The sequence below is a fragment of the Dermochelys coriacea genome, chromosome 2 (genome assembly GCF_009764565.3).
Source record: "Dermochelys coriacea isolate rDerCor1 chromosome 2, rDerCor1.pri.v4, whole genome shotgun sequence".
NCBI lineage: Eukaryota > Metazoa > Chordata > Testudines > Dermochelyidae > Dermochelys > Dermochelys coriacea.
This window is the reverse complement of record NC_050069.1, coordinates 167,184,811-167,208,948: the sequence shown is the minus strand read 5'-3', so window position 1 is coordinate 167,208,948 and position 24,138 is coordinate 167,184,811. Positions and strand designations below refer to the sequence as shown.

The following is a 24,138-nucleotide window of genomic DNA, read 5'->3' as shown; positions in this document are numbered from 1 at the left end:
GCTTTAGAAGCACACATATAGCACCATTATAGAGAGTCAGCTTCGTGGTGTGGGGTTTGTTTGTTTTTTGCGCAGTAAGGGCATCCGGCATTGCAATATCCGTAAAGCTGAGTAGGATTACTCTAAATGGAACTCCTGTCAGCTAATCTGATCCACAAAAATCCAGCTGTTAAAGAATCAAGATGCCTTACAAGTTTACAAAAACAAGAAAACCACAACACACCACCAAGTTAAATCATAATGGTATTCTATAGCTGTGCTTGGTGGCTGAGGCTACAGAGTGCTATCGTAGACGAGATGCGACACATCAGGGTTACCATCTTCAAATAATTCTGTAAAAAGAGTACAACTGAGAGACTTAGAAGTTTTAAAAGCCTCATTCTATATTTAATGAGTCTAAAAACTCCGTCGCTGCCTGGATTGAGAGAGAGTTTAAAAGCAAAATAAAATTTTGCAATATAAAAAACTGAGTATGTAAGATGCGCCATAAAGATTAGTGTTTGCTAGAACGGACTCCAAGTAGGAGGCATTTATAAAAAGGAAGCGCTATTTATTTTCCAGTGCACCAGCTTTAACTCTGTAAGCTAGGTTCCATTCCATTTCTCACAAAAGGCAGTTGACTGGAGGAAAGTTTCATTATGAAACTCCATGAGTTTTGGTACACATTTTTCAGTAAGAAAGAAAGTATGTGCTTAAATGGAAGTTTTGTTTCTTGTTTGAGGAGGACCAATAGATCTTAGGAATGCTTGTTCAGACTCTACTTAGTTGCAAGTCAGACACAAAGATAGATTCCATCTCTAAGAGCCTGCCAGTGAGGTAACTTCCAAAGCTATGAAGTATTGCCAATTCCAAGCTATTAAGATTGGCTCTGGAAAAAGGTTACTGAAGAGAGCTATTTCTCCCAGACAGAAAAGCTTGACAGCAACAGGTCAACAGAATGGGGAAAATCTGAGCTTTGCTACTACAAGAAACATATCAGGTAAGCCAAGGTAGGTTTCCATAGTATTCTGTTAAAAAGATCCATCGAACTGGGAGATATTATTCGCAGTTGTCCATTAACATGGACTGAGCGAAATTTGAAGTTTAATAGCATAGAATTATTTGCAAGTTCACTAAAAAAAACCATCATCAGAATCACTCAAGTATTACCAACAGTAGTTACCCTCCCCATGTTAAATATTGCATTGGATGATGCCTGTGTAGTGACAGAACATGTACGAGTTTTATTACATGGTTTTTCAAATTTCTCATTAAATGTAGTGTAGGGAAGTGCTGGGCCTTGGCTTGGAAAGCTTTGATATATAACAGATACAGCAAGTTTTTCAAAACAGTCCTGGCTTGTTTGGTAGTGTCAGACTTTCAGGATTCAATCCAGTTGTATTCCCTTCTGAGAGTTCAAGGGTTGCAGCTATGAACAGAGTCTCTTCTACCCTGGCACATGGGATGCAAATCAGTAACAAAATCAGCCTGCCAACACTCCAAGGCCTATGTACACTGGGGAAGTTTCTTCAAAAGTTCTAACTTGCGTTTTAAAAAATAAGCTGGCACAAGCAGCTGAGAGCCGATTTAAGAGACAGCCTTTTACAGACTGGTTGGGCTTAGGCACCTTAGAGCTTTTGTGATGCAGAATGTGCTGCTCAATCATCCCTCCACCCTGGCATCACTGCCTATAGTTTTGTAGTAAGACAGCGAGCAGAGGGCAGGTACTAAGAATCTTGGATTTGGTGTACAGATTTTGAAAGTGTTCTTACAGAAAGCATAAAAGGAGAAGCTCTACAACTTTCTTATATACTGAGTCTAGCCCAGTTCAGGCTAATGATGTAGAAGATTAGCCTTCTTGGCAGGCTCAGTGCTTGACAAGATAACTTTGTGGACAACAGCCCTTCACGTTGCTGGCTTTAACTTAATAGGACTCTCCTGAGGAAAAGACGCCGTCTTTACTGTGGGAACCATCAATTCCCATATGAACACTATTCTGGTTGGGAATAAGTTTTCTGGTATCTAGACTTTACCACTACAATTCTCATAAATGAGCAGAACAATATTCTCTCTTCCTGCCTAGGTTTGTGCTTGAAATCAAGAGTCCAAAGGGTTGATAAACAAGGATGACCTTTAAGTGTTGGTAAAAGAGGCACTTGATGTTTGGTGAAGGCTATCGAGTTCATAAACAAAAGACTTCTCATATCCCCACTGCAGGAGATCCCCCAGTCTCCATCTTGACCTTTATGAATTTCAGAGGTCTGCTGAGAAACTTTGCATCCAAAGCTTCTCTGCTGCCACCCCTCCCCACTTCAACTTTTAGATGACAGGCAAAACATAAGCCTCAATATGTCCTAAGCTGGATATCTCCTACCCAGGAAGTTATCTATAGACTGATTTCCTCAATCGCAGCAATTCAGAATAAGCATCCATCCTTGTGTCTAAGCCCGCCCCACCCCCTTCCTGGGAGTTGGTAAGTGATGAATTTGGTCCAGGAGTGGTTGCCTCACTTGATCAAACATTTGTTCCTAGTTATCTTGACAACTCATCTTTCCATGGAGGTAAGGAGTCAGTTAACTGCCAGCAGAGCAATCTATCCTAAGACCAATTCTTTACCTCAGGGATGCTTATAATTCAGGCACCGTGTTTGCAGTTCAGTATGGAATGACTAAAAAGTCAAAGCTCCTAATACACATGAACATTTTGTATTGTCTGATAAAGAAATCATTGTGGGAAAGGGGAACAATAAGAAGTTTAAGATCTCATAAATTTGCTGACCCCAAGCCCCAGAAAAAGCAATTGAATAACTCATTAAAAAAAAACCACCACACACTAACACTTATCTACACTAAACTATGCCAGTTAATCCTTCCTATAAATAGCAGTTGGATACAAACCATTGTACCATCTCTCAAACAGTGCACTGTACTCAGGCACTTGACAAATGGCTTGGTTCCAAGCTTCTAAACTGAATCATTGAGGCAAGTTATGCAAAGAAAAAGGTGGAAGTTGTGAGCAAAGAAAGCAATGTACATTTACAGATATATTTTTAATTAATCCCTTGTAAAACAAACTGCATTGAGTTATTTCATGAGCAGACATAAAAACTTAAGTTTTTATGGTGCAACACTTTTATATATGCTAGAAATTTAGAACTACAGAGTGTTAAAAATTTTCATCAGGTGTTTTCTTCATCTATTTTAGTTTTCAATCCCATTTGGCCTTAAAAGGGTTCAAAGCGGGTTTGCTCTCCCATCTACCTCATTTCCCATTTCAAATTAGAGCCATTCTGTACAGATTCAATATGTTAAACTGAAGTTACTGATGCACCAAGTTCTAGGACAATAATTTTAGAACATGCTATGACACACTAGCAACCAGAGCAAAATTCAAGATCGTACAGTGGTCTGCAAGAAAGAAAGTGTTCACCTTGTAAAAGAAGAATTGCCTATGCAGAATCCTACAGTTTTTACTGGAGATTTCAGATCATCCAAACAATATAAACATTTGTAAAGATGAATGAAAGCCACCATGTACTGTAATGTCTCCATTCCTTTAATAGAATGGAAGGAGAGACTATAACTATAGGACTATTTACTACGATAAAGTCAGGCATCCACCTCAGCAAATGTGCTTTTTACAGCGTTTTTCTCAAATTCATTCTCTGTATATTTTTTACTGTTTGCATCTGGTTTTGGAAGAAAACAGACCCAGGAGTAGGAATTTCACGGCATAGATTATTACATGCTTATGTTGCTGTCTTGTTACCTACAAGCAACTTCTGGTGGGGAGGGCGGAAGGAGGAATGATTCTCCACCCCCCCCAGTAATGTTTATTTCATTAACATGTAAAGAAAGTCTAAAATAAAGTCTCCTGCTGCTGCTAACTCATGTCAGCTATTTCTTCATTTGCATACTGACTTCGAAAACTTCTGGGTTTCTGACGCTGAATTTGGAGCTTGACTCCTTCTAGGATGTGGGATTCCTTCTGTAATGCATTGTGAAGGCCTTCTTCTGAAGAGAATCCAACCAAGCAAAAGCCTTTGTGAAATCCTGTTTCTTTATAAAATGGCAACATGCATTTTCTTACAGTCCCAAACTGAGCAAAATAGTCTCCAAGTTCATCGCTGTGAGACATGCCCATCTCTCCTTCACACACCCGCCCCCCCTCCCTCAAGGGCAGCGCAGACTGCCCCACGATACATGTCCCAGTCCACGAGCAATGACGGGGCAGGGGGGAGCTGTGCAATGAAGCCGGCTGCCCCGCTGGAGTCCTGGACAGGAGCCAGCTACTGGCGGGCAAGGACTGGCTCCTGCTCCCCTCTGCAGGGCAGACAGGGGGCTCCACGGCCCAGTAGGGCTTTCTCCTCGCACCGTCCAGTGACTAGATGTAGGCAGTTCTACCAAAGATTCTGCAGCAGGAAGATTACTTTTGCAGATCATAATCATCAATTGGTTACTGTTCTCTGTAGCCAAAAATTCTCAGAAGCTCAATAATTTGCATTTAAATGGTAACTGATTACATACAAGTTACAATTTGTTTCAGAAAAACCTTGTGAAAAAACAGGAAGCTTTTCAAACTGGCATCCTTGCCTTTAGCAAGTATATTTTCCAATTGGCAATCTCTAAAGTTCATTGAAGTATTTTCTAGAATATATGGTACAGCATGGCCAGAGGGCAGCAAGAGAGTGTTAGAAGGGAGCCTTATTCTCTGTAGGGGGAAGAAAGTTTGCTATAGATTAATTAAAGCACCTGAAGCCAATTAAAGCACCTGATAAAACCCCCCTGCTTCAATCAGACAAAAGGAGGAACTGAAGCACAATGGATTGGTGTTGGAGCAGAGAGCAGTTTGGAGGGAAGCAGAGGAGAGTTTGGAGAAGTGCTGCAGTGGGCTAAGACGACCCTAGGTAAAGGGACACCTGGTTTGTGCAGAGGGAGGGCAGGAAGCCCCACAAGCTGAAGGGCAGGAGAGGGAAGTAGCCGAGGGGAAAGAACCACTAGTTCAAGTGGTTTACCGCTATCCCTAGGGCCCCTGGGCTGGGATCCGGAGTAGATTCATAGATACTAAGGTCAGAAGGGACCACTCTGATCATCTAGTCCGACCTCCTGCACAGCGCAGGCCACAGAATGTCACCCACCACTCCTATGAAAAACCTCACCCATGTCTGAGCTATTGAAGTCCTCAAATCATGGTTCAAAACTTCAAGGAGCAGAGAAGCCTCCCTCCAGTCAACCATGCCCCATGCTACAGAGGAAGGCAAAAAAACCTCCAGGGCCTCTCCAATCTGCCCTGGAGGAAAATTCCTTCCCGACCCCAAATATGGCGATCAGCTAAACCCTGAGCACATGGGCAAGATTCACCAGCCAGATACTACAGAAAATTCTTTCCTGGGTAACTCAGATCCCATCCATCTAATATCCCATCTCAGGGGATTTGGACTATTTACCCTGAATATTTAAAGATCAATTACTTACCAAAATCCCATTATCCCATCATACCATCTCCTCCATAAACTTATCGAGTAGAATCTTAAAACCAGATAGATCTTTTGCCCCCACTGCTTCCCTTGGAAGGCTATTCCAAAACTTCACTCCTCTGATGGTTAAAAACCTTCGTCTGATTTCAAGTCTAAACTTCCTGGTGGCCAGTTTATACCCATTTGTTCTTGTGTCCACATTGGTGCTGAGCTTAAATAATTCCTCTCCCTCTCCTGTATTTATCCCTCTGATATATTTAGAGAGAGCAATCATATCTCCCCTCAACCTTCTTTTAGTTAGGCTAAACAAGCCAAGCTCCTTAAGTCTCCTTTCATAAGACAAGTTCTCCATTCCTCACATCATCCTAGTAGCCCTTCTCTGTACCTGCTCCAGTTTGAATTCATCCTTTTTAAACATGGGAGACCAGAACTGCACACAGTATTCTAGGTCTCACCAGTGCCTTGTATAACGGTACTAAAACCTCCTTATCCCTACTGGAAATGCCTCTCCTGATGCATCCCAAAACCGCATTAGCTTTTTTCACAGCCATATCACACTGGCAGCTCATAGTCATCCTATGATCAACCAATACTCCAAGGTCCTTCTCCTCTTCCGTTACTTCTAATTGATGCGTCCCCAACTTATAACTAAAATTCTTCTCATTAATCCCTAAATGCATAACCTTACACTTCTCACTATTAAATTTCATCCTATTACTATTACTCCAGTTTACAAGGTCATCCAGATCCTCCTGTATAATATCCCGATCCTTCTCCGAATTGGCAATACCTCCCAGCTTTGTATCATCTGCAAACTTTATTAGCACACTCCCACTTTTTGTGCCAAGGTCAGTAATAAAAAGATTAAATAAGATTGGTCCCAAAACCGATCCCTGAGGAACTCCACTGGTAACCTCCCTCCAACCTGACAGTTCGCCTTTCAGTAGGACCCGTTGCAATCTCCCCTTTAACCAATTCCTTATCCACCTTCTGATGTTCATATTGATCCCCATCTTCTCCAATTTAATTTAATTATTTAAATTTAATTTAATTTAATAATTCCCCATGTGGCACGGTATCAAATGCCTTACTGAAATCTAGGTAAATTAGATCCACTGCATTTCCTTTATCTAAAAAATCTGTTACTTTTTCAAAAAAGGAGATTAGGTTGGTTTGGCACGATCTACCTTTTGTAAAACCATGTTGTATTTTGTCCCATTTACCATTGACTTCAATGTCCTTAACTAATTTCTCCTTCAAAATTTTTTCCAGGACCTTGCATACTACAGATGTCAAACTAACTGGCCTGTAGTTACCCGGATCACTTTTTTTTCCTCTCTTAAAAATAGGAACTATATTAGCAATTCTCCAATCATTCGGTACTATTCCTGAGTTTACAGATTCATTAAAAATTCTTGCTAATGGGCTTGCAATTTCAGGTGCCAATTCCTTTAATATTCTTGGATGAAGATTATCTGGGCCCCCCGATTTAGTCCCATTAAGCTGTTTCAGTTTCGCTTCTACCTCTGATATGGTAATATCTACCTCTATATCCTTCTTCCCATTAGTCATGCTACCATTATCCCCAAGATCCTCTTTAGCCTTATTAAAGACTGAGGCAAAGTATGTGTTTAGATATTGGGCCATGCCTAGATTATCTTTAACCTCCGCTCCATCCTCAGTGTTAAGCGGCCCCACTTCTTCCTTCTTAGTTTTCTTCTTATTTATATGGCTATAGAACCTTTTACTATTGGTTTTAATTCCCTTTGCAAGGTCCAACTCTACTCGACTTTTAGCCTCTCTGACTTTATCCCTACATCTTCTGACCTCAATTAGGTAGCTTTCCTTGCTGATCCCTCCCATCTTCCACTCCCTGTATGCTTTCTGCTTCTTCTTAATCACCTCTCTAAGATGCTTGCTCATCCAGCTTGGTCTACCACTCCTGCCTATGAATTTTTTCCCCTTTCTTGGGATACAGGCTTCTGATAGCTTCTGCAGTTTTGATTTAAAGTAATCCCAGGCCTCCTCTACCTTTAGATCCGTAAGTTCTTCAGTCCAATCCACTTCCCTAACTAATTTCCTTAATTTTTGAAAGTCAGCCCTTTTGAAATCAAAACCCTAGTTGCAGATTTATTTTTGTTAATCCTTCCATTTAGTTTGAACTGAATTAGCTCATGATCACTTGAGCCAAGATTGTCCCCTACAACCATTTCTTCTATGAGGTCCTCGCTACTCACCAAAATTAAATCTAAAATGGCATCCCCTCTAGTCGGTTCAGCAACTACTTGATGAAGGAATCCATCAGCTATCGCATCTAGGAAAATCTGAGCCCTATTATTATTACTAGCACTGGTCCTCCAGTCTATATCTGGGAAGTTAAAGTCTCCCATGATCACGCAGTTTCCATTAGTATTTACTTGATTAAAGCCATTAATCAAAAGTAGTAGAGTAGAGTAGAGTAGAGTAGAGTAGAGGGCAGGCCTGGGTCCCTCCCTCCCTCTCCACTCCCCTCCCCTGGGACACTAGTGAGGCAGTTAATACCCCAGTTCAAGGGCAAGAAACAGTGCCCTGAACACACACACCCCCATGCAAGAAAAGAAAATGCGAGACCCATCATAGTAGTGCCGGCAGTTTGCCGCACGTGGTGTCAACCGTGGGATCTACACGTTGGGGACTTAAACCAGGGTTAGCCAAAACCCTCCCATCCCTAAGATGGACGATGTGGTCAAGGCCCTAATACAAGCCACCGCAGCCCAGCAGGAGGCTACCCGGGTCCAAGCAACCGCCCAACAGGAGGCGACTCAGATGCAGAAGGAGACTAATCTGTTGAGTCAGGCTGCCCAGGACTGAGCCCTGCTGCAAGAGCTGGTGAACCAGATGAAGGCCCTTATGGAGCTGAACCGCAACTGCGACGGAACCCAGACCATACGAGCCAGCCACTGCCTACAGAAAATGACACGGGAGGATGATGTGGAGGCATTCCTCCTGGCTTTTGAAAAAGCAGCCCTGCGGGAGGCCTGGCCCTGAGATCAGTGATCTGGTATCCTCGCCCCGTTCCTGCGTGGGGACGCCCAGAAGGTCTATTATGATATGGCCATGGAGACTGCAGCAGATTACCCCCAGCTGAAGGCAGAGATCCTGACCAGATCCCGAGTAACGACGGCATTGCAAGCCCAGAGGTTCCATGAGTGGTAGTATATGGAGGACAAGACACCCCGATCGCAATTGTTTGACCTGATCCACTTGACCCAGGAATGGCTGTGCCCTGAGGCCCTCAGCTCTAAGAAGCCATTCCTTTAAGAAACCCCACATCCAAGGCAATAGCAAAAGAACTACTCCAGGTTTTTGCCAGAGTGGACATCCCTAAGGAGCTCCTGACAGACCCAGGAACCCCTTTCATGTCAAAATTAATGAAAGACTTATGTTCCCTACTCCACATCCAGGCCATACAGACCTCAGTCTACCATCCACAAACAGATGGACTGGTCGAGCGGTTTAACCGTACCCTTAAAAGTATGATCCGGAAGGTGGTAGCACAGGAAGGAAAAGACTGGGATGCTCTTCTACCATATCTAATGTTTGCTATACGGGAAGTCCCCCAGGTGTCCACTGGTTTCTCTCCCTTTGAACTACTATACAGATGCCACCCATGCAGAATATTAGATATTGCCAAGGAAGATTGGCAAGAACAACCCAACCCAGGAAAGAATGTCATTGAGCACGACACAGATGAGAGCGCGAATAACTCGAGTAACTCCTATAGTACGAGAACACTTAGAAAAAAGCACAAGAGACCCAGCAGACATATTACAACCATTGGGCGAAAGTACAGAGATTTCAGCTGGGGGAATGGGTGATGGTGCTAGTGCCGACAGCAGCAAGCAAACTCCTAGCCAGCTGGTACGGACCATATGAGATAGTGGAAGCCATTGAGGAGGTGGACTATAAGGTCAGACAACCAGACCACTGAAGGCCAGAGCAAATCTACCACATCAACTTACTGAAGCCCTGGCATGACCGAGAGACGTGCCCGGTCATTCGGGGAGCTCCGCCCCAGACAGACGACCCACAGGGGCAAGTGAAGATATCTCCCGAATTAACTCGGGAACAAACAAGTCATTGATATGATCCAATGGAACCAGGACGTGTTCTGTACACAGCCGGTCTGTACGACACTGGTCCAACATCATATTGTCACCAGTCCCAGAGTAAGGGTGACCATAAGACCGTACCGAATACCAGAAGCTAAAAAAGGAAGAAATTAGGACAGAAGTGAAGATGATGCTGGAACTCTGGGTTATTGAAGAATCCCACAGTCAGTGGTCCAGCCCTATTGTCCTAGTCCCCAAGCCAGACGGCACCCTGAGGTTTTGCAACGACTTCCGGAAGTTGAATGAAGTATCCCAATTAGATGCCTATCCGATGCCATGCATTGACGAGCTAGTTGATCAGTTAGGCAAGGCCCGATATCTAACCACTCTGGACCTGACCAAACGATATTGGCAAATTCCCCTGGCCGAGAACACCAAGGAAAAGACTGCCTTCTCCACACTCAATGGCCTGTTCCAATACACTGTCCTCCCTTTCGGACTCCATGGGGCCCCTGTAACATTCCAACGACTTATGGACAAATTGCTGCGACCCCATGCCAAGTATGCTGCCGCCTACCTAGACGACATATCCATAGTCCTGACTGGGAAACGCACCTAGGAAAAGTAGAAGCGGTGCTAGATGCCCTGCGGAAGGCCGGCCTCACTGACAACTCTCTCAAGTGCGTGATAGGACTAGCTGCGGCCAGATACCTCGGGATGTATTAGGGAGAGGTTTGGTGAAACCCCAATGGAACAAAGTGAAAGCAATACAAGGTTAGCCTCGACCAGTCCACAAAAAGCAGGTCAGAGCATTTCTAGGGATAGTAGGATACTATTGGAGATTCATCCCTCATTTCGCCACAAGGGCAGGGCCATTGATGGATTTGATAAAGGCTAGGGGCCTTTATCAAAGTGGACTGATAGTAAAGTGGACTGATGCAGCAAAAGGAGCATTTGTAGATTTAAGGACAGCCCCTTGCTGCCATCCAGTACTCATAGCCCCAGACTTCAAGAAGGAATTCATCCTCCAAACAGATGCCTCGGAGCCATCCTTTCGCTGATGGTAGGGGAGGAGGAACACCCGATCTTGTACCTCAGCCGGAAACTCCTCCCCAGGGAACAAAAGTACGCTGTCGTTGAAAAGGAATGTCTGGCAGTAAAATGGGCTATGGAGAATCTCTGCTACTACTTACTGGGGTGGCGATTTACCCTTGTAACAGACCATTCCCCACTCCAGTGGATGCACAGAAACAAGAAGAACGCAAGAGTGACTAGGTGGTTCCTCCCTGCAGCCCTTCCATTTCCGGGTATGCCATAGGGCCGGAAGCCAACACGGCAATGCTGATGGTCTATCACAACAGCACAGCCTCTCAACCCGAGTAGCCCAACCCTATGGTGTTGAGCAGGGGGGTGGGATATGTGATACAGCATAATCAGAGGGCAGCAGGAGAGTGTTAGAAGGGAGCCTTATTCCCTGTAGAGGGAAGAAAGTTTGTTATAGTTTAAAGCACCTGAAGCCAGTCACCTGATAAAACGCCCCTGCTTCAATCAGACAAAAGGAGGAGTTGAAACAGTAGTTTGGTGTTGGAGCAGAGAGCAGTTTGGAGGGAAGCAGAGGAGGGTTTGGAGAAGTGCTGTGGTGGGCTAAGACCAAGACCAAGACCCTAGGTAAAGGGACACCTGGTTTGTGCAGAGGGAGGGCAGGAAGCCCCACAAGCTGAAGGGCAAAAGAGGGAAGTAGCCCAGGGAAAGGAACCGCAAGTTCAAGTGGTTTACTGCTATCCCTAGGGCCCCTGGGCTGAGATCCAGAGTAGAGGGCGGGCCCAGGTCCCTTCCTCTCCACTCCCCTCCTCTAGGACACTAGTGAGGAAGTTAATACTCCAGTTCAAGGGCAAGAAACGGTGCCCTGAACCCCCTCCCCACCAAGAAGAGAAAGTGTGAGACCCATCATAGTAGTGCCAGCAGTTTGCCACAAATAGTATTCTGCTGTGAACAGCCATGGTCTATTGGACACCTTTGAAACAAGGGTACTGAAATACTTCAGAAACTACATTTCACCATTTGCGCAGAAGAAACTACAATAGGTCTTTGAATATTGTATAAACCCTCCAAACACTAGGCTATGTTAAGATTTCAACAGCTCAAAGGACTCCCACAGTTATTAGTATGTTTTTGGAGAGGACATATTGGCAGAGAGTTTTGCATACCAAAAGATTACAAAATGTAGTGCTACATTTAAAAAAAAAAGGAGGGGGTGGGGGAGTGTCTTCAACCAATGACTCAAACTTCAACTGGTGTGCAAAGCCCTGTCAGAAGACTGCCAAGCTTTTCAAGAAATACCAACGACGTACACTAAGAAACTTCTATTTCTTGTATAGCACATTTAATTTATTTGGTTATATTAGCTATCTCACTGCAGGAAAGTTTTTGCTGCCAGTACACCACAAACAAACTTTTGTCTAATGAATTTGCACCATGCCTGCTTGTAGAGAAGTCAGGCTTTATTATACTTCATTTTCTTGACTTTGAGTTAAGCCTTCTGATAAAGAGATACAGTGGAGTAAAATTACTGAAAAACAGCTCTAGTTGAGATTACAAATCAAAGCATGGAAGTCAAAAAGATTAGCCGAGGGGTGGACAAAATTGAGAAAAAGAAAAGGGGCAACCCATCCATTGGATGCTACTTGTACTAAAAATCTATGTTCTTATTTTATCTTTGTTGAAATTAAGTGTGGTTATTTACCTGGGAGTTCATACATGAGATGGATATTCAGATTCCATACTTTTGACCCATTCCTCTCCAACAAGGAAGCACTGCGATATGGCCCAAGACAACAGTGGCTATTGAGCTGCTAGTAAATCCTTCCACAGATACACAACCTACTGCCAGCAGATAATAGTTTTATTTGGGGATATACAAGAATCTAAGGAAAACAGATGGCAGGAGATGCCCTTTTAGGCACTTACTGCTTTTGGCTATGGACCAAAAATAGGGTAAATACTGTTGGTTACTTTTTTCTGATACAAAGTCAAAGCACATTATTTCAGTTGTATTCAGTTTGAAACCATCTGGCATGTCAATTTCTAAAGAAGTTACAGGTAAAACAATTTCTATGGTAAGCATAAATTGACCCAGCACATTTAAAAAAAAAAAGAATAGCAATGTTTGTTACAGACTAATATGGATTGCCAGTATTTTCTTGTTGGATAATGCTGGGGGGAAGAAGTGCGAGATGCAAAAACTTATGCAAGGCATAGCTATCTCATAAAGGAAGATGCATCCCCTTCCCCCCCCCCAAACCACTTCTCTTCAGGTGTGTGTGTGTGTATATATAATATTAAAGTATGCATATAATATTTGCATATACACAAGACTACTGATGAAAGCAGCCATCATGCTGAAGCGTGCCACCCATAACTATTCTAGTTCAATTTAAGACTGCAAACCAAGGCCCAAGTCTGCAAGGGTAGTTAGGTGCCTAACTCCCACTGATTTCAATAGCAGTTAGGTGCCTAAATACCTTTGAGGATCTGGACCCAAGGACTCTGCCAGCACTGTGAAGTAAGATGAGTCATATTTTAAAAGAGGAAAAAAAAACTAGATACCATATTGTACAAGATTCGTTCAATGTCCCTCTTCATAACTGATTCAGCAATTCCTGACTTTAGCAGAAGAAATAAAATGACAAAATACATTGAGTTAAACAGATTTAACATTTTGCTTCAAGAACATTTTGCAATATGAAGTAATCAAATTCTGTTTACATATAGAACTACTACATCCTTCTCTAAAAAGTTTTTTCTATCAAATCTAGACTAAAAAAAAAAAATCTCATGAGATCAGAGTTCTAAGAACTGCTTTCATCCAACTTAACTCACTAAATGAATTTGAAACAGCAGGTGGCCCATCCAATTCATGTAGAAGGAACCCAGTTAGCGTGCAATGTTTTACATTGTCAAGTTCTAATTTTAGAACATTCTTTTAGCCAGCAGGGAATTTGTTTACACTATCTCAACACACACTAAGGAAGGTTGTACATGCTATTTAGACCATCTCTGGCATCAGATGTCAATATTGATTCTTTTAATTCCTTCTCCAGTTTTCCCCTCTGTTTCTTCAACTGCAGCTCCTATTAGTGGGCCTGTGAGGCTAAACATATTTGGAGGAGTATCCAAAAGGTAATACAATTCAAAATTGCTCATTTTGTGCAAAAGTTGACAGTAACCATGGCAGCATAAAATAAAATTGATTACAAAGTTGCTATCTCTGCCTTTTAGTTCTCATAGCATGATCACCAACTGATCTTTATCTCATTTTGAGTGTCAAAAACAAAATGCTCGGGAATCAAGCTTATGTTGAAGCACTACCAAGAGACCTCTGGAACAGGGTACTTTCATTAGTGTTATGTTCAGAGGACAATGGCATTTGAAATCTCTCACATCAAGGAATAATTCAACAACTTTCTATTCTTTCATTTTAGAAGAAAAATTGCATTCCGCAGCACATTTGATCTAGAGTCCAAATAAATAAAATAAACAAATATCTGATTTTAGTACTTCAAGAGGAGCACAAATCTTTTCTTTCTTGCTACTTTACAATCTTTGACAAGATTTACAGCTCACTTACTAAACATGTTTTCTTTATTTCAGTCCATTCCATTGTTTGTTTCATAGTCTTTCCTTCAGCCTTAGTCATGAGGAGTCAAATCCACACTCTTGTTTGATAAATTACTAAAACTCTAGATCACCAGCTCGCAGTATTTCCAAAACATTTAAGTTTGCCATTGTGTTCCAATTGTTCATTATGGGCCTGATCTGAAGTCTACCGAACACAAGGAGAGTCTTTCCATTGACTTCAATAGACTCTGGATCAGGCCTTACTTTGGGGTTAAAATATATTCCTGTAAACTACACTCCTTTCTACAAGTAGCTGAATTTTAACAGTCAGATTACCACAAAGGTACTAGTTTCAGAGCATAACAGTTTATTTTTCTTTTAAAAGCAGACTCCTTATTTGCACTCTCTAAATTTGAAGTTGATTAATTCAGGATAGCCAGCCTGTATTTTCAAGTTTAAAAAGAAGCTGACTGGAAGCCTTGCATGAGAAGGTTAGGCGGTGATACTGGGACATTCATCATAAATTTCTCCTTTCCCCCTGCCTCCTTGCCTTAAGTATTAGTTTTAGGAAAATCCACTGGAGTCTGTCTACTTAATACATTAATAGCTTCAAGCACATTTTTCTAAAAAAAAAAAAAAAAAGTGCCAGCACCACTGTGTATTTGAATCCCCCCCAAATTGCGCAGAAGTGTTTAGTGTTCTGGGGTACTTGCCAAAATGACAGTATTTACTGTAGGACTAATATGCATTAATGAAGCATAAATGGACAACTATTTACTTGTGCTAATAACTAAAGTGCTTTATTCTAGCGGGGGGCCCTCAAGCATGAAGGATTGCCAGATTCCCCCTACTTGCCAAAGTTTGTTAAAAAAAAAATTGGAGTCAACATCAAGGGCTATAGACAGCACTCAGTCTCAGGTCATTGTTTAACATGCCAAATGTAAAGTACTAATAAATTCAAACTGCTTTCAGTTTATTATTTGTTTTTTCCTTCTAAAGTCTGGCAATTTTATGAGTTTATGTACAGTTCAAACCAAAATGTAAAGTCAAAATTGTATTACCATAGCCTTTGAGTTACGTTAACCCCAAGACAGAAGGCTGAAATGGAAGGTAAAAGAAGCCACAATTTTTTGTTAAAATAGGATATCATCAGGATCTAGGCAAAAAAGAACTCAGCAACAGACCATTTGTACCAAAGCTCTGGTCCTCTCCAAGCAAAACGTTAGCTGAAGTTGCAGTTTGGTAAAAATTAAGAAAAAAAAGTTAAGTTTGTACTCCAAGGACAAGGCTAGAGTTTGAAAAACTAACTCACTCTTTGTATTATTCCCCATGCAGCTTCCTTCTGAAAATGGAACAAGCAACTTCTTAAATGCATACATGCAAGACAGCATAATTAGCAATGAAGTTGGAATTTCTGGGGTGGGGTTTTTTTTTTGGTTTGTTTTTGGAAAAAACAAAAAGTTCAGACTTGCAAACAAACATACAAGGAATGGGAAAGGGATCACTCTACGAATGGTAAATAAATGGAGGTTCTTTTAGCTATGGCTGTTCAGTATCCTGTGTGGAAGGGATGAGTTCATCAAATTCTTCCAGCGCAAGCATGGAGATCACAACAGGTATTCTTATTGTGATGCTCTGCACAGAAGTCAAGCTGTAGGTGCCCACAGTGATTAGGCTATCCTTTTATCTTTTTATTTAGTCCCTCAAGATCAGTACTGCAGTAATAAACGCCCTGCTGCCTTGTTATTGCTTGATACTATACAAACAGGTTAACAAATGGTGCCTACCACAAGATGTTTCATAGCCATAAAGTCTGGAAGTTTGCACTTACAGCTTCCTGTTATCTGTATAACTGGAAGACTTTAGTCTGCAGAATTGTCTGCATTTAACAAGCAAGTTCTCTTAGAATTTAAAACATCTAATCTCATTAATAAAAAGAAGAGGAAAACAGAAATGTTTAGTTTCCTTCCTTTGGCAAAAAGGCATAAGTAATTGGTTTCTAGATAAACTTATATTAATGCTGAGTATGGGCATGCCCTTTGGGAAATGGTATTTCCTATCAATAACTGATTAAAACAATCCCGCATCATTCCCTTGTTCCTTTCTAAATGGATGTAAAATCCCATTTTAGACTTGTCTTGAACAGCAATATTACTTCAATATTAAACATGGCTTCTCTTTTCAAGAGAATGCATCTCCAAAAATATGGGAAGCAGGTCTTCCTTCATAAAAGGCTTGCTCCGACAACAGGCACATTTGTCAAGGTGTCAGAAGCATACCTTTTTTTGTATGAGAATGATTCAGTTAGCAAGACTCATTTGTATTATAATATTTCTAACAGAGCTGTCCAAACCGAAGACTCACAATTCGATAAGAGTTGCATTCTCTTATGTCTCATACTCTAAACAGGTTTGAACTGTGAAACTGTACTGGAATAAGTCCTCCAACTTCTCTTCTCCATTAAGAGGGCAGAGTTACAGTGAAGGACTGCCAATATGACTACTCATATTGGCAGTTCTCCACTGCAACTATTCAGTAATCAGCTTGTTAAAAGTTTACTAATCTGGAGAAAATCCGACTCAGAAGATAAACAGATGGGAATACACAGGATTTAGTTAGAGAGTTTGTTGATCAGGTAATTAACAAGTATAGCATAATAGTCTCAAATTTTGTGTAACTGACACCTGGGCAGGAATCAAGCAGTTTCCATCAATGCTGGTGTTCTTAGAACACGGATTGTCATCTTAAATTGTGCACAGGAACATCAGCATTAAAGAAAAATTCATTCCCTTCATTCCTGTGAAGAGAGTTTGCTCCAACCCTAGGAAAATCCTGAATAAATTCTAAAATCAGCCCAGGAAATTCTCATAGCAGTTTTCAAACTTAGTGGGATGAAATAGGAAATCTGAGACAACACACAAAAACATCGGCTTAGAATTGTGTCTTGCAAACATGACAAGCCAAGGAAACAAAGATGACAAATGTTTGTGCCAGGGCCATTTCTCAACTCACACATCATTCTGATTTCATATGGAATCAGACTCTACTTAACCTGGAGCCTTGCACCACAAGAAGTAACAGATTGTTCATGTTTTCCTGTAGACCCACTGAAAGGATAAAATGTCAGTCTGCTGGAAAAAGCAGTAATCTTGGTAGGTCTGAAAGCGTACGTCAGCTCAAATCTAACAGGCTAGATCTCAGACACCTTTCCTATAAAATTAGTAAACAAGACTAAACAAGCCTTTCCAGTCTCCTGTTCAGCATTAACCATCCATCAAAAGAGCCACACAGATTTTGTCACTGTCAATTTCTCATGAGATCTGCAACTATGGATTCTTCCTGCTTCGTGACCCAAATCTTTCAGTCTCCTTTGTTGCTGCAAATGAATGTATGATATGATGGCTAATGGGAAGCTTAGGGACATTTGCTGGGTTGCAGACCAGAAAGGTTGAGAAACAGGGATCTAGACAAATCTTCACACTTAAAGTAGTCTGTCGTCCCTTCACTTTAAATAAGTGTTAATATATTGCCAATCTGTTTTATAAGTCTATTAGATACCAATTCTTAATTAGAACTGCTGACAAACTCTTTAAACTAAATGTAGTAAAATCTGAACTGGGTGTGGGAGGGATAGCTCAGTGGTTTGAGTATTGGCCTGCTAAACCCAGGGTTGTGAGTTCAATCCTTGAGGGGGCCATTTAGGGCTCTGGGGCAAAAATTGGGGATTGGTCCTGCTTTGAGCAGGGGGTTGGACTAGATGACCTCCTGAGGTCCCTTCCAACCCTGATATTCTATGATTCTATTTCTTAAATAGCCAGATTACTTCTCACACAACCAATGATTTAGTCAGCTTCATGTAGAGTCACATCTCTCCAGATTTCTTTGAAACAAAACTGTTTACGATAATATAATATTCAGATCAGATCCTTGGAGAAAAAGGGTAATTCTTTAGTCACCTCTAAAACAGAAAAAGCACATCACTTAAATTTTAAGCGATTTAAAATACAAGTTTAAGCATTGGAGGAAAGGTCCAGATCAGGTCTTTCATGAATTGTACTGTAGCTGAGTGAGAAAGATGGAGTATCTTTCTGCCAGAGGGAGGAAGGCACTAATCGCTGGTAGGTATACTCATAGCACACTAATAGAGAGCTCTGAAGTCTTTAGGGTTAGGCGATATAATCTAGAACTACCAGAATGCTTACAGTATCCAGAGAATGTTGGTGCAGTTGTGCCCAGGCTGAAAAGTGTCTCTATTTGGCTTGGTAGCAGGTTCTAGTACACTCTTTTTCTACCATGATTAAGGATCAGTGGAACGGGGGTCAAACCTTCAAGTTCTATTTCTGACACCCCCATCCAAAAACCAGAGAGAGAATGTGAGCCTGGAGTTGGGTCACAACTCCGGGAAAACACTTGGTCTCTTCCCCCTCCCGCCATATCTTGAGTTAGGAGATCTGAGAACTGGTTAATCCTGATTAGTGGGCAAGCAGATATAGTTCTGTGAACCAAAACTGTCTGGGCCAGTGGGGAGCTAGGAGAATGGATGTTGGCTCTGTCACGACATATCTTCCCTACGGCCTGTGGAAGCAGGAGAAAAGGTGTATCTGAGGCCATTAGTCCAACGTATCAGCAGAACATCGCCTTGGGAATCACAAGCCATGGCTCCCCAGAGTAATATAGAAAGAGCTTTCTGCTCATTTGGGATCCAAAGAGGTTCAATAGCGGAGTACCCCATTGTGTAAATCTCTCTCAAGACTGTGTAATGAGTCTCCCACTCATGGTCTATCGAGAAGCTTCTGCTTAATTAGTCTGCCAAGGAATTGTGATTACTGGGAAGGTATTGGATCGTGATGCTGTTCCTGATGCACCAGTTCCAAAGCTTGATGGCTTCGTGACGGAGGGGATGAGATCTTGCTCATCCCTATCTGTTTATATAAACCACAGTGGTGATATTGTCCAACATTATCTGAATATGGAGTGAGTGTATTAGTGGAAGGAAGGCCTTGCACACAAGGCAGATAGCTCTCAGTTACAGTAAGTTTATATGAGTAGTCTGGCCTTTCATGGGGTCAATTTGCTCAATTGTGAGCAAAGAGTGCACAACAGTTCCCAAAAGGTAACAGGGCTGAGGTGGTTGGGATCAGCGGGGGTACACGTTTCAACCAGTACGTCAAAAGGGATGACTGAGAAGGAGCATAGGTTGTGGCAGTAGCAGGGGCCTAGAAGCACAGCCTTTGAATCTTCTGATGTTTGTGCAGTGGCTCAGCTGTGTGCTGGTAATAAAGTGTATGAGGAGGGGGTGGCCTCTGTCTAGAGTTGTTCTGGTGTTTCCTCCAGTTAAACACAGAGTTGATCAATTCTTTTAGTGAGTGCAGGGACTTGTCCATTTTCTCATTACAGAGTTTCTACTTGTCAAAAGGAAGGTCCTGGATGGTGTTTGGAGACTCCCTAGGAAACCCTGACAACTGCAGCCAGGAATCCCTCCTCATGACTAAACCAGAGGCCACACTTTTTTTAAAAAAAAAAAAAAATGCATCTTGCCCTCGGATCCAGGGGTCTTCATCAGAGCTGGTTCCTTTGGTTCCACTCATGTCGTCTCATCCAACGTGGACCAGCAGGGGGAGGAAATTCACAGATCCTCAATGGAGATCTGTCCTTGCGCTCATGAGGGTGTCCTCTACGCTAATGGAGAGCCCTGAAAGAAGAATCCTTGGGCTTACATGTTGATGGCTCCACTCCAAGGCACGTGCTTGGAGGGGCACTGCTAGGCCAACATACAGGGGAATCTCCCTGACCCAGATCGGAGAAGAGCCTCATAGCCTTCTCCCTCAGGTGCTTCTGCAGACAAAGCTCCCAGTCCTCTCTGGGTGAAAAGGAACTCGAGAGAGACACTGACTTGGCAGAGATATGTACCTCACCCAGACAGTACAGGCATGTTTGTCATGGATGGAGAAGAATCAAGGGCAAGAGATGCAATTCCTGAATCCAGGGACTCCGGGCATAGCCACAGAGCCGGGAGAGGGGTTCCACAACTGGAAAGAAAAGGTAGAGTAGAGTATTTCTTTTAACTACTAACTATTAATCTAAGAATATAATTGTTCACAAAATGGTTTTTATATAGGTTACACAACAAAGTGAAGGAGGACATGATTCCAACTCAGGCCATGCCGCCCTAAGAAGGAACTGGAAAGGTGTTTATCTGCACGGCCTCTTATAACTTCAGTCGGGAGCACAAGGAGAGCTATTGCACATGTACAAGCCAGTGTACATCGCTCTGACAAACTTCTGGACCTCGACGCATGTGTACCCACATGTGGAATACACATAGTGACCACCTCAAAGACAAAAATCTGCTTATCGATGCCACATTTGAGAAAGCAGATGACTTTTCCTGCACTGCCAGGCATGCTATTTCTTCAACACTGTTTTTTCATAACATACGTAGAAGAAAGATGCAATTCAAATCCTCTGTTGTGTTTTCCATTCAGTGAGGCTCAAGCATAGTAAAGCACACTTGTGCACTCTGGTTGCCACACATTATCTTTTCGTAGCATGAAAAGCTGAACTACATCCCAAGTTCTGTACAAGATTTTAGCTTGTACATTTAACCCCGCAGAACATTAGGAAATCCAACAGTATTTATTCAAATCTAAATAAAAAAAAAAAAAAAAAAGAGTTTGGCGAATAGTTTGCCATAGTGTTTATATGACAACAGTTAACTACACTACCTACAAACAGCACAAATTTCAGCAGATAGTCATAGGTCATGAGTGCCAAACATACATGCCTTCTTCTACAGCTCTGTGTACTTTGTAGTAAATCAGGCCAAAGTTCTAGAGCAACGCCTCCTGATTTGATGCTTTGTTACAAAACACTAAAAAGTTGGTGGCAATTTTAAACAATTTTTCAAAGGGTGTTTTTATTTAATATAGAAAGTCAAACTTGTGTTTACTTTCATAACAAATTTGATTTCACTCTCACCACGTTTTTCATGTGCCAAAATTAACAGTTCATTGGGACACTATCTCACCCCTCACAAACCAAACCTAGTCAATCCACAAATAAAATAAGTAAATCTAGGACAATAGCAGCAATTTTGGTATGACCCTTATAACCAAGAAAGAGTGGATAACTCGCACTGCATTCTGAAAAAAGAAAGTGAGCTGTAGCTCACGAAAGCTTATGCTCTAATAAATTGGTTAGTCTCTAAGGTGCCACAAGTACTCCTTTTCTTTTTGCGAATACAGACTAACACGGCTGCTACTCTGAAACTGCATTCTGAGAGATCTATGGCCAAATTCTCCACTAGCTTAAGACAATGCAGCTTGGAAGGCTTCAGAGGAGATGCACCCATTTATACCAGTGGTGAATTCGTTCCCTCCTTCCCCTTCCCTTCCTCCCCCTCCCCCCAGTTTAATGACTAGAGAGAGACCAGGGTAGATTAATTTAAATCAAAGTAATTTATGTCACTGATTTTAATCAAAATTTAAATCAGAAGTCAGGAAACACCGATTTAAATCAAAAGAAAAAAATTAGGAGCATGCAGGGAAAGTAAGGAAGAAAGATCAACATTTTTCCAAGCATTTGTATTCCATTTAATGTTGAATTAGTCATTGAAAATTGCTAAAACAAGTCTTCCCTCTAATACGAATTCAGACAAATGAAAACAAACACTAAATGTATTTAGTAAAAGAAGTTTGTCCCCCTCCTTTGCATTAGTATAGCGGTGGGGTGAGGGTGGGGGGTGAGGGGGGGGGGGGGCGGGAAGAAAAGAAAACTGGACTCTCAGAATCCTAGTTGTGTATTTAGAATTTTAGATTCCAAAAACAGATATTGAAAAAAAGGTTTAAGATTCAAAAGGTGAGGCCAGACCTCCTATATAAAAAACACAAGCCACAGGACTTCCCTAAATTAGTTTGTTTGAAATAGAGCATGCAGAAATAGACATTGGGCAGGTCACTGGAACTTGAACTCTTTATGCAATCAACAGTTAAGAAATTACATCTTTTCTAAGAGTTCAAGTCCCTGTGCATAAATGCTGCTGTGACTACAGATTGCAAAAGAACGGAAAAAAAAAGTCATCCTCTTTTTCTGAGAAATTCTGGAACTATGTTCTGAATTTCCAGGAACTGAAGACAAATGCTGCCAATTCTCACTGCTGGATTTTTACTGAAGAGTTAGAGAATTTGGAAAGGACCCCTGAAAAATCAGTGAAAGGCAGTATTGATTTTTTCCCCACAAGGCTAGAGATTATTTCCAGGGGAACGTACTCAGAGGCTTACATGCAAATTCCCGATATAGTAAAGAAAGTCTCATGAAAGCAGAATCTTAGAAACAGCTTCTAAAGCAGCAAACATTCTAAAACTAGCAAGGAAGTTGGTCAGAGACCTATAGCCTACTTTAAAAAGATAAAGATGTGGTTCTATTACTGCTTCTGGTTCCCAATCTGAACAGGTAAAGAAAGAAAGAGGTGGGTGAGGAATTAGCTTAAAGGTTATGTCATGCTGTAGGTAAGAGGAGATTATTACGTGTAGAGGTTTTGATGTGTGGTCCCTATCTGTATTCCACTGTTGATTATGCACGTGGACCATGCATCCAGAGCTAAAGAATCTGAAAGTAGCGTTCGTTGGTCTGCGCATGAGCCCTGGTTCACCTCATGCCTCCGTCCAAGGGGATAAACAGGAGGGCAGACCAACTGCCTCTCCATTTCCTTCACCAAGACGAATCAGATAAACTCTGAAGGAGTGGGGAAGGAGGGCGGATAGTGGAATACAGATAGGGACTACACAGCTCAAAAAACCTCCAGTTACAGGTAAATAACTTCCTCCTCTTCTTTGAATGATGGTCCCTATAGCATTCCATTGTCAAGTGATTGTCAAGCAGTACTTAAGTACGAGGAGGGTGCAAGATTCCAGAATCTATTGGTCAGTGGATGTGTGAAGACCAAGTAGCCCTTGGATGGTGGATAGTATGCACTGAGTGCCACCAAGGACTCACAGGAGGTGATGGACAAGCCTGATGTCTTCAGAAAGAGAGGATGTAGTCCAAGATGAGAGAAATATCTGCAGTTTCTGGGAAAATGCCTCTTTAATGTGTCCAAAAAGAAAAGTGCTTCCATTTAGGTAGGCAACATCTTCTACTAGAGTCCTTTCTGCAATGAATAAAGAAGGCTCAAACTTCTGTGAAGCATGAACGTTCAAAGGACGATGCCCATCCAAATTCCAAGCTCTGAGGTGAAGCTGAAGCAGATCAGGGTACTTGATCTTGCCATTCCACTGGGTCAGGAGCTTGGGAAACGTTGGAGGATGATTGGTAGTCAGGATGACATACATAGGAGTTTGGGAAACCAAAACACCAGAAGGGAAAGATCAGGATAAACAGTGCTCTGTCCTGCCAGATTGTGTGTAGAACTTGTGGCAGCCGCAAATGAAAGGCATAAATGAACTGATCCAACAAAGAAGTAGAGCACTGAGCTGGGAGTGGTGACCTAGGATTCCTCTGGAGCAATATGTGGTGCATTTTCTGTTTGCTTGAAAGGCAAACAGATTTCTGGTTGGAGTTCCCCATTGAACGAATGTACTCTAGGAGGTTTTCCTCTGCTCCATTTTTAGCTTTTTGAGAGAACGTATAACGTAACCTATGATTCAAGATTTAGATTGAGTAGATCATTCAAACTTAAAGTACCAACAATATCAAATGAAGGGTGAGAGGGTGTTCTTTATGAGACTTTTAAAGTTTTAGTTCTGACTTATGTTTTGTTTTAAAAGTTCAGAGCATGTATAAACAAAGAAGACCACAAAACAGCACTTCACACCATAACTTAGAATTTATACCCTTCTTCTGGCCTTTACCAAGACAATGCTGGCTCAGCAGCCAATTTTGCAAGTCAAATTTAATCTGATCAAGCTTGGGGAAGAGGGGAAACTTCCCCCCTCCCCAAAAAAACTAGTTTAATTCCTCACAGCAGACACATTAGTT

At 41.9% G+C, this 24,138-nt stretch overlaps 2 protein-coding genes across 5 annotated transcripts in view; both read right to left on the bottom strand.

Moving 5' to 3' along the window:
- GRB10 (growth factor receptor bound protein 10) overlaps positions 1-24,138 on the bottom strand; it is a 213,564-nt gene that overhangs the window by 138,476 nt on the left and 50,950 nt on the right. The window lies entirely within an intron of this gene.
- Positions 3,712-4,151, bottom strand: LOC119852128 (SRA stem-loop-interacting RNA-binding protein, mitochondrial-like). The gene has a single exon (XM_038393110.2). The coding sequence runs from the start codon at positions 4,120-4,122 to the stop codon at positions 3,862-3,864; it is 261 nt and encodes an 86-aa protein (XP_038249038.1). The 5' UTR covers positions 4,123-4,151; the 3' UTR covers positions 3,712-3,861.